This window comes from Formica exsecta, unplaced genomic scaffold (genome assembly GCF_003651465.1).
Source record: "Formica exsecta isolate Colony F162 unplaced genomic scaffold, ASM365146v1 scaffold36, whole genome shotgun sequence".
Taxonomy (NCBI): domain Eukaryota; kingdom Metazoa; phylum Arthropoda; class Insecta; order Hymenoptera; family Formicidae; genus Formica; species Formica exsecta.
The window spans coordinates 89,079-99,716 of record NW_021850847.1 but is presented as its reverse complement, the minus strand read 5'-3'; the positions used below and the strand labels follow the sequence as shown (position 1 = coordinate 99,716).

The following is a 10,638-nucleotide window of genomic DNA, read 5'->3' as shown; positions in this document are numbered from 1 at the left end:
TCTTCCGGAAATCTCGCTTCAACTCGCACGTGGAAATATTATAGGAACGATGCATGTATACTCGTTTTTACACGTGGACACGTAGATAATATAGCTACGCAGCCCGTACTATAAACGCTTTTTCTTTCTTTGGTGATGTCGCATTTGGTATTCTTTTGCATATGAAAGATACACTGATGTATCCCGTCCATCTCGCGATATCGCTTCGCCTGTCTCTCCTTGCGTGGGAGAGATAGGAAATAGGAAACACACCTCTGGAACGAAGTCGAAAAACGAAGCAGATCGATAGTTCACTTGGCTGAACCAGAAGATTGGAATACAGTAGAGACACGGTATTCCAAATCATCGAACGCAACATTATTATTATCATTCAACAGCGCGATTCTGTTTCGTACCAACGTCACTCTGAAAATATTAATTTCGCCACTTTTATCAAGAACCTCTTCCGGCGAATTCCGAACCTTGTGCCATTTCGCGGGAAACGTTACCCCATCTCGCATGCTTATTCTTAGAGAGCCTTATTCTATAGCTTCGCTACATCACAATATCCATCCATATCTGTATATTACAAGATTTTCGAAAGAAAGTTCAGCTTAGCTGCGCCGTGTTACGCGTTACATACCGAGGAGGGAAAAATTGGACTATGAATTACATATAAGCGCGCACGCGTACATATTAGATGACTACAACATAACACACAAATAAATACGGTAAATTATATTAGGAGACAATTTATATAATAAAGTATGCTATATATCGCGCGATGTACACGCGTGTATCGACACATAACACACACACGTACACGCATACACATACATACACGTGAACAGGCAAATATACGACGTTAATGCAAGAGTACGCTCGATGGCGCACGCCAAGAACGACAGCAACACAAACGAAAACGTAACGTAAAATTAGTATAGGTTGATGCCTAGAAAAATTGCCAATAAAGTAGTCGTTTAAAACTTGTAGCTAACCTCTATTTGTGTATCTCTCCTTTGTATTTTCTCACTTGGTCCCCTTCCACCCTCTACCCTCTCCCCCAATCACATTCATAGTTATAGATCTCTCCAGAAATTCCCGGTCCATATTTGCGATCCACCCCTTGTAATTTATTATTGATAAACCTCGTATCTCTCTTGCCTAACTTGTTGGCAAAAAGTAAAATAAAGTATGCTATATATATATATATATATATATAGTTACACATAATAGTTTTATACTTTTAATACTTTGGCGTTTTTCGTTCATCGTTTCGGTTTTTTCTTTTTTTTTCTTTTTTACGCGCGGAGAGACTATCTTAATTTCGTTACCAATTACTGTAAATAGAAATATATTACGGACTTACATATAATCTATGCGCGAATTTCTAGGAAAAATTATTACATTACGGTAAAGCTATGCGAAAAGAAGTATTGTCTCTGTACGATGATAAAAAAAGGAAGAGATACGCGAATACGGGAACGCGTATTGCGAGGATTGCAAAGGAAAGCGCAATGTCACGGTGTCCCGCAGTTCAGTCTCTCTCTTTTGTCGAGGAGCTTAGACCAATTTAGGATAGGAGTTTGGGAGTTGTGTTTCTATGAATTCTCGGGATAAAATTAAATTATCTCTTTTCCTTCTTTTCAAGAAAGAAAAACCGGGAACTTCCTTATAAAAAAAAAAAACAATGTTCCCTGAATCGCGCGCGAGGCGATTCTGCGAGAAAAGGCACTTTTGATGTAGAAGTATCTTTCTCCCCATCCTGTATTATTAAGGCCGCCGTGATCAGATCGCGAGACACGATTAAGGAGAAGACAATTCTTCTTTCCTATTCTACCGAGAGAGTTACTTTGGTAATGACTAGGTCATACACTACATCGCTACATTGTTAGTTATAGATCGTGTGTCGTTCGTGTCTGTCTTATGGCTTGCGCGATATTGGCTTACTAAATAGTGAATAGTAATCGTAATGGCGTGATACAACTCTAGGCGCTTCCTTTTCGTTATGGCCGTCCTCTCGCATCGGGTACAACGCAATCTTACATATAAAAGTTACACAACACAAATTGAACGAACGAGTATGAACGAATATCAATGAAGAAATGTTATTTAATTCATAATATAAAAAATATTATGTATATATAAATAATATATAAAACTATATATTAATTACAAGTTAAAATTAATATAATTACGAAATAATATTTTATACAAAATTTTAGGTGTAAAAAGAAAGTTAAAAAAAAAATATAATTAATGGTTTTTTTCACTCTCATTGTTTGATATTCATTTGATGATCGTTCGTGATCGTTTGCTTAATTGGAACCGGTTTAATGTAACCTGCACGGGTTACGTTATACCGCAACGAGAAACGGGAGGTTGTTGTCGACGATCGGAACTCGCCTCGCGAAAACTTGTACTTGTTCGACTCTCGTGCCCGTATTTACGATCATTCATTAAAACTCATGCGTATAAGGTAGCGACTAGCCTTTTTATGCAGAAATTCTAATCCGATTAAATCAATTGTCAAATATAATGAAATGTGTTAAATCCTTGATTGCAACAAGAGTATCATCTACTCGGCTCCTCAAGATCCGTCTGTCTCGAGACTAATGTTTTGGGATAAAATGTACGTCGCGTAAATGTACGGGCGTTTCAAAATTGGATGCGATAGTTGGGACGCGGTATTGATCTCGCTTTGACTGGCGGCAGGGAAGCCGTCGATGCTTCGCTGCTGGCGGTTCCGCCGGAATCGCGACCGCCGCTCTTGCTACTAACAATACTACCGGTGCTCTGGCCCCTGGTGGAGCCTCCCGTCTGTTTCCTCAACGTGTTGCCGCCTCCCTTGAGGGCGGCCGTCACCGAGGAGGGCTCGCCATCGCTCAGCCGACCGTACTCGCCGATGCGAGAACGTGACGAAGACGGGGGCGGCGGCGGTATGAGCGAACGGCTTTGAATCTCCCTGTGCTTCACCGCGACGTCCGACATGCAGCCGTTACTGCCGGTCACCGATGACTTCTTGCGACCGCCACCCATAATCGTGTCGGTCTGCAGCCTCTCGTATTCGTGACCGCTGCCACTCGCGCCAGCCGACGATTTCTTCAGTGTGCTGTTTGTCATAAAGCTCTCCACGGGGCTCTTTTTCTTACTGCGCAGTACCTTCGCGGCGGTATCGAATCTACCGTACTCGATGCTGCTACAGTTACCGGAGGAATCGCGCGTCATCTTTACGCCGCCGCCCTTCGCACCGCTTCCGTTCGTTGCATCTAGCGACGGTCCGGGATCCGATTTCTTGCGCGTTTCTGTGTCACTCAGTCGACAGTAGCGGGAATTGCTGGTCGTTTTGAGCGTCCTCGGCGGTCGGGGTAACGAGCTAGGCGGTAGACTTCCGGCGCGACGCGGCTCGCCACCTACCTCCGATGTCATCCGCTGTCGCTGCGAGCTCCTGCCCTGCTTCTCGAGCAGCATCATGTCCTCGGTCGGCTTGCCACCGCCGTCCGATAGCCGCGAGATAGTGCCCTTCAGTCTGGCCGCCGCGTTTGCAAACTCGATTATACTCGGCGATACCACGTCGCCGCCACTACCGGAGGAGTCATCCAGCAGCCGGCTTTTGCTCGAGGCGGTGCTCGAGGTACCTGTGCTATCTACACCCGCCAGTAGTGGCTTGGGTATTTTTCCTTTTCGCGACGCAGTGCCTGGATTAGAGAATCCTGGAAAACAGCAAAGTGCCCGCTGAAACAAGAAAGAAAGAACGCACGGGTTGCAGATAGGAGACCGGGACCTGGAAAAGGGGTTAGTGCTCGCTGTATAAAACGCTCGCACATGCACATTCAAGGATATCTCGGATGTGTGGGAAGAAGGTTCATGGGGTCAGGAGGGATTAGTGGAGCAATTCGAAAGAAAAAAAGAAAACTAAGTAAAAAGAATTAATTTGTAGAGTGTGAGATCTATGCTGGCTACTCCAGCATAATTTCGACAAATGGTTACCACATATTCGGCACAAAGGGAAAATGCTAGATTAATAAGAAAAACCTACTGCTTACGCACGTGTGTGTAAAAGTAACACAAGTTATTCAAATGCTATTAAAAGTATTATACGATTCTCGATAAATACAAAAGAGAGGAAGAAGAAAAAAGATTGAGATTATTGTGTTAAATCACACAATGTTAATTTGCGATTAACATCAACCAAGTAATTTCGATCAGAAAATAATCAGTATGTAACGTTTCTCGTTTTTCACTCCATAAACGTTTAAAAAAACTCCACTCTCGAGATCTCAGTATTTCTTTCGTTCTTCAAACGTACATACCGACTATTGACCAACTCGAGTCACGCTTCTAATTAAAAAATAAATAAATAATAGAAAATATACTCCAAACAGTTATCAACACAAACACAAGAATACCTTCGCATGTTCGACCTGTAATATTTTCACGATCAGCGATGACTATTAAAATGTTGCTAAAGAACTCAAAGTAGTCAAGGGACCCAAACAGACCACAGAGACGTTACCTTGATTAAAACATGGAATTGATAAATAAAACGCATTGAGTTAATATTGCATATTGTGTAACTATGACGAAAAGACATATTACCAGGATCCTCTGTTATAATTCTGTGCAGAGCGCACACGGCATGTTCCTTCTGCAGTCTATCCATATCTGGCTCACCAGTGTACACATCTCCAAATCCATCGGATCCATGATATTCCTCGGATGCTGTCTCCTTGGCATTTGGAGTATTCAGTAAAGGCGAGTATGCACCTCGATAAACTGGTATCTATAAATAAATAATCTTAAATATAAATTTTTCAATCCTCCATATAGTTGATATCTTTAATATTAATGTAAACATATCTCAGAAAACATATTTTTTGTAGAAATTTTATGTTTGTTTTTAACTAATTGATCTAAAATTACGAATGATTTAAAAACATACAGCAAAAAAGAATTAAAATGTATGGTAAAGATTTCCATTGATAAATCAAGCGATACAACTCTTGTGTCAAGTAGATGATATAAATTTGCATAACTTACTTCCTGGCAACCACATACATTCAGCGTTCTGAATACATTTTTCACCACATTGTTTACATTGGTGTTCCCGTTAACGCAAGTCACGGCTTTAACTTTGATTTTATTATTGACGTGACCTGCCAAGAGAATAATCAAAGCTAAAGCGTCGTCTAAACCGGCGTCACAATCTACGACGATGCTCTTCGGAGCTTTCACCTTACACATATCTATCACGGGTTTTATCACCCGTAACATTTTTATTCCGAAAACGCAGAAAAGGTAAGGATAAGTTAAAGGAGACCGAGAAAAAGATTAGAATACAACTCTTGAGATGCAACGTATATATACACATGTGGCAGAATGATAAGAACAATTATATATATATGCGATAACGCGATCTGTGACCTGTATCGTCGATTTATTTTTATTTATTTACTGCCGTAAACATAAGAATCTTATGAATGCACGTACATTCTGCCGATTTCAACGATCGCCTAGCGAATCTCATAAATAATAAATAATTGTACCTAATAATAAATAATTGTACCTCGCGCGTTTTTACGCGACAAGAGGATATTCAACGACACGATGCTGTCCGACAAGTTTGAATTGGCCGCGTCTGCGCACATGAGCGCGCGTCAATTTAATTCGAGTTTGGATAATGTAATATTTTATAATTGTGCAATATTTTTATAATATATTACATATACATATATTACATATATGTTACATATATATATATAATATATATATATATATATATACATATTACAATATAATATTATAATTTCGTAATATTTTGTTACACCACATATACGCATATACACACACGCACAATACGGGATGCAATAATGCAATAATCATAATTATAATTCTTCGCACTATAAAATAGAGGCAAAATTACGTGAATACGGGATCTATAAATAAGAATCGCTAGAATTTGCGTGACACGAAAGGTAAATCCTCGGATTTTCAATGACATAAAAAAGAGAATTTCAAGGACTAACCTCATTTCTTGAGAATTCCTTGATTTCGGCATCCTTGCGACTCGCTTCGAAAAAAGATTCTCGTGGAGAGACGAAGAAAACATATCTTGGATCGTGAAATAAACGACGAAGACCGATGCGTTATTGCTGCGTGTTTTCGAAAAAATATATAAATAATTCTCAACAAAATCGATCAATATTAGGTTTGTTCTTTTTAACTGAGCTTACTGGAACGAAATGAGATAATTATATATATTTAAAAATTGGAGAGAAAGAGAAGAAAAAAAACGAAAAGTGCAAGAAGTTGAAAAGAACAAACTGAACAAATACGGTTAATACCCAATCTATGTATTTTATATATTCATGGTTTATTCTAAAATAGCGACCTCTATATATTTCTATGCGAACTAATATTTAACCAAACCGAATCGGATTGTACATAACCTAGCCGCTAGCCGAATTTCGCAGAATTCGGCAACAGTTTCGTTTTAAAATAACGGGAAGTTTTTTTATAATAAAATATTTAAAAAAAAAAAAAGAAATATTAATGCGTAAACGAAATGTAAATATTAATTTAAATCGAAGCGCATGTGTGTGTCTAAAAAACAACAGATCGTGATATGAGACAGAAATAAAATTCGATGAAACAGAGTTCGAAACTCGATCACCACCTAAATATTTGATCGAAAACAATCATGAGCGGACATGTTACGCTTAAATTATTACGCTTACCTTGCTAAGCAGCTGCGAGTCTAGCTCCTTTAATTGATCATCGAGGCTCTTATTGGTCTGTTCGAAGCTGCCCTGTTTCCTATACTTGTAACTGTCGGTGACACCGTAGGAACCGGTGCTGCCGTAACCGCTGCCACCACCGAGTACGCTACTCACTTTTAAGAGAAAATAAAAATATCATATGTCGTAAAAAAAGTATTGCAGGAGAATTTCAAACATTTAAATCGCGTTTAAATGCGATCATCTTTACCGAGTTCCGGTGTGCTTGTCAGCGTGGTATGATGATCCGCCGATGTACTTGAGTGCGATGAATGCGCGGCGGGGTAACTGCCCACGCCGCTACTGCTACTGCTGTCCGCCTTATCGTACGTATGTTTCTGCAACACCCTAATCATGGCGTCTCTCTCGGCCAGTTTCGACTCCAGATCCTTCATCCTGTCGGATAAGAAATGAGATTCGTAAAAACTCCAAATAGTCGTTAAACGACGTACAAATAGATTCATTTTACCTGGATTCCAGATCGGCCAATTTCTTTTGCGCGGCATGCACCTCATCCATGTGTCTCATCTTCTCGGAGCGTGCCTCGGCGATTAATTTCTCCGCGTCTTGACTGGTCTTTTCCAGTGCGGCGATCTTTGCATCTCTGAACGGAACAAAAATGTGAGCGTAACGAAAAGAAAAATAATTAGCGTGATACGTAAAACTCAGAAAGATTCTTGTACTCACTTCGGTAAGCTAGCTGCGTCGATGGCCGCTTGCCTCAGCGCGCTTTCCTCCAGGTAACGTTGTTCCCATTTGGCCACATCTCCCTCGAGAGACATAATCTTCTCGTCCCTCTCGCGCAACCGTCGTTTCAGATCCGCGATGGTCTCGCCATTCGACGTCTGCTCGTTGCAATTACCTCCGCCACCACCCCCGCCACCCTCGCGCAACTCTTTCTCCAGTTGACCTCTCAATTGTCTTTCCGTCTCTTCTCGTCTATCACTAGACGCTTGAAGCGAAGACAAAGCTCGCTGAAGCTGACCGACTCTCTCCACGTACACTTGCTTCTTACGACACTGTACAGACGGTAAAAACTCTCTTTACTATAATTGGCAGAAAATTTAGGACTTTTTATCTCAAAAGCTCAAACATTATTACACACCAAACTAATCAACGAATCTGTTGATAAAAGATCGTCTACTATAACTGGAGTATTCAATGTACATGTAATACTTCATCAGTTAAATTAATTAAATCAATTTACTTCTTCCTCGAGCCGTACGACATTGCCTTGTGCGTTGGTCAAGGCAGTGTCCAGAATGTCAATGTGCGTACGTTGCTCCTGCAAAGTGGCCCGCTGAGCGGCCAGTTCGATCTCCTGCCTCTCCTTCGCAGCGGTTAATTCTTTATCTAAAAACATAGCGAGAGCGCAATAGTTACAAAAAAATACAGATTTAGCACTCGAATTCTCATGTGCGATCGGATCGGAGCTCTAACGTACTCTGAGTGATGAGCTGTCCGATGAGTAGCTCGCGTTGCGTCAGCTCCTTTCGCATGGTCTCGACGATCGGCGGGCTGTCCGTGCGCGTGGACAGCAAGTCGATCTGGTCTCTCAGGGCGCGATTCAGCTCGGTCAATCGACGACAATCGTTCTGCAGTCTCAGTCGGGCGGCGCGCTCCAGCTTCTCCCGTCGCTCGCACGAAGCCGCCAGCTCCTCGTGGGCGCGATGAACCTTGGCTATTTCGTGCTCCAACTTTTGCGACTTGGAAACTTTGTTGTAGCAGCGCTCCAGCTCCAGCTTCAATGCGCTGTTCTCCTGGATTACTATCTGAACCATTTCCGATGGCGGCCATATCTCAGTCGTCTCCCTCTCTATCTCCTCCCGTCCCTTGGTCTGTGGTCTATAAAGATCAATCGTGTCAAAAAGATACTGTGGTGTGCAAATATTCGGATACGCGCAGAAGATATAACGTTACCGAGGTGATCTCACTCGAGTGAGATACAATTCCTCCCTGAGGACTTTAGACAGGTCGGGCTGCGATCGCGATACAGTCAACTTCTCGGTCGGCCCGAGAAATTTTTGCTTGTTAAACGGTAACAGGGTGGATATGTAGCACCGTCTGTTCTCGTACTCGTTATCACTCTGCTTCCCCCTATCACCGTCTCTTATTCTCATTTCTCCCAATCTCATTTCCAAGCTACCTCCATTATTGGTATATGGCGGCACCTTTACTTCCTTCGCGAGATGTTTCAAAACCTGTAATGTATTCAAAGTATTATTTATAATACTACTTTTGAAACAAGTTAGCTATTATTTACTTCAGTATTTGTTAATTGATTGCTATATTGATGATTTGTCACACCTGAGATTGACTGAGATAATCATCCGGGATGTCCGTAATTTCCTGACAACCACTGCCGCCAGATTGTTCATGAACATAATCCTCGTGTGGTAGATTGGATAGGGACTGCATCGTAGGACTATTGGTATGGCCCTTGCCATTGCCATCGCAATACAAGTAGCCGACGTCTGCGTGTTCTCTCACCATGCCCGATAATCTATCCACATGAATTAAATCACAAATGCGCACACACACATACGCAAAGTAGACTTTAAAATAATTAAAAAACTTTTACCTTCCTGACGGTATCCATGAGCTGTCGTCGTTGGCATTGTGTATAATCAATGTATTGTAAGAACTCGTCGATACATCCAAACTGCTTCTGTTCGAACCTATGCTACGATTGCTCAAATTATCTTTCAAACTATTCCGATTCGACCCATTGATGCTGTCCTTCAGGCTGTTCCGATTGGAGCCGTTTAAGCTCTCCTTTAGACTGTTCCTGTTTGATCCATTCAAACTATCTTTCAGACTGTTCCTGTTATGCAGATTGCCCTGTATTGTGACAAATTATCTTAGTCTTACGAGATGATATCGAATCATAAAAGATACATTTGCACAATTATTTCACATTGTTTATAATTCTCTTACAATTATTGCAATATATTTTAAACGTACCTGAATATTTGGTATGTTTTCCTTGTGACTGGAAGACCTGGAGGGACTCTGCTGTTGATTCTCCTGACCTTGCGGCTCTTGTCGCGCCGTGTGTCTTATGACATATCTTTCTTCGTTGCTTAAATTCTCGTTAGATGTGGAAACATCAGTCTCGCTGCCGCTCAAACTTTGAGGAAGACCACCTGTGGAGAAGAAATACATCTCGTTTAGCGTCTTCCTGAGAACAGCTATCAATGTACACTGTAAATTTTACAGTCTCTTATTATCGCTACCACCTTTATGAAAACCACAATATAAAGACACACCTTGCATAGACAGTTGTTTCCTTTGTAGATTATTAGTCGGGAATGGGAGAAACCTGTTTCCTTGCTGTAGCGAGCTCATTTTCGTAAAGTTCAGCTCATTTGACGTGGATTATTCTGTACGTCCGTCTAAAGAACACACAAGAAAAAAAAAACGGGATACCTTTCAGAAAGAGATACGCAGGAAAAAGAAAGAAAGAAAGAAGTGCGATGATCCGGATATCGCATTCGCGGATCTCCCTTTGCAAATTTGATTCTACTCAGGTAGACCCTTCGACGGATCTCCCGGAGAGTCGTATAAATAAACAATGGGGCGCATCGTCTCTCTCGTCGTCATCGGGGTGTATCTGCCAACCAGTGGCCGCGCAGAATCGCAAGACTAAATGACGACGGCGACGCCGATTGCCGATCTCGACTCAAAGTCTCCCCGGTCCCCACGCGATTTTACTCACTCGTTTTGAAAGTACGATAATACCGAGGCCCAGTATCTCTCCGTGATTATCTTCGATAAATTAGTTACACTCTCCACTTGTGTCCGTACGCGAGAAATAAAAAGAACTGGCTGCCACATTCCTCGCCAGGCGGCGCTGCCAGGCCCCAGGACGAATTGGGCTGAC

The 10,638-nt window shown here is 41.7% G+C and overlaps 1 protein-coding gene and 1 long non-coding RNA gene across 2 annotated transcripts; both read right to left on the bottom strand.

The window, feature by feature from the left end:
* Window positions 1-1,259: 1,259 nt before the first annotated feature.
* Window positions 1,260-10,608, bottom strand: LOC115238850. Its single transcript, XM_029812970.1, has 13 exons — window positions 10,474-10,608; window positions 10,025-10,150; window positions 9,720-9,901; window positions 9,337-9,596; window positions 9,063-9,258; window positions 8,676-8,956; window positions 8,200-8,600; window positions 7,963-8,108; window positions 7,443-7,774; window positions 7,225-7,359; window positions 6,967-7,151; window positions 6,717-6,871; window positions 1,260-3,714 (listed from the first exon to the last, which is right to left on the bottom strand). The coding sequence occupies exons 2-13, from the start codon at window positions 10,101-10,103 to the stop codon at window positions 2,638-2,640; spliced, it is 3,429 nt and encodes a 1,142-aa protein (XP_029668830.1). The 5' UTR covers window positions 10,104-10,150; window positions 10,474-10,608; the 3' UTR covers window positions 1,260-2,637.
* Window positions 4,462-6,511, bottom strand: LOC115238853. The gene is made up of 3 exons (XR_003884554.1): window positions 6,006-6,511; window positions 4,579-4,762; window positions 4,462-4,495 (listed from the first exon to the last, which is right to left on the bottom strand). It is a non-coding gene; the product is annotated as an uncharacterized LOC115238853 (long non-coding RNA).
* Window positions 10,609-10,638: the final 30 nt, after the last annotated feature.

Bases quoted from the DNA above. Each gene is read 5' to 3' on its own strand.
- LOC115238850 (XM_029812970.1), bottom strand. From the start codon at position 10,103: ATGAGCTCGCTACAGCAAGGAAACAGGTTTCTCCCATTCCCGACTAAT. The intron at 9,902-10,024 runs GTGTGTCTTTAT...TCTTCTCCACAG, and splicing joins GAAACAACTGTCTATGCAAG to GTGGTCTTCCTCAAAGTTTG. The intron at 7,152-7,224 runs GTAAAATGAATC...CTTATCCGACAG, and splicing joins TTGGCCGATCTGGAATCCAG to GATGAAGGATCTGGAGTCGA.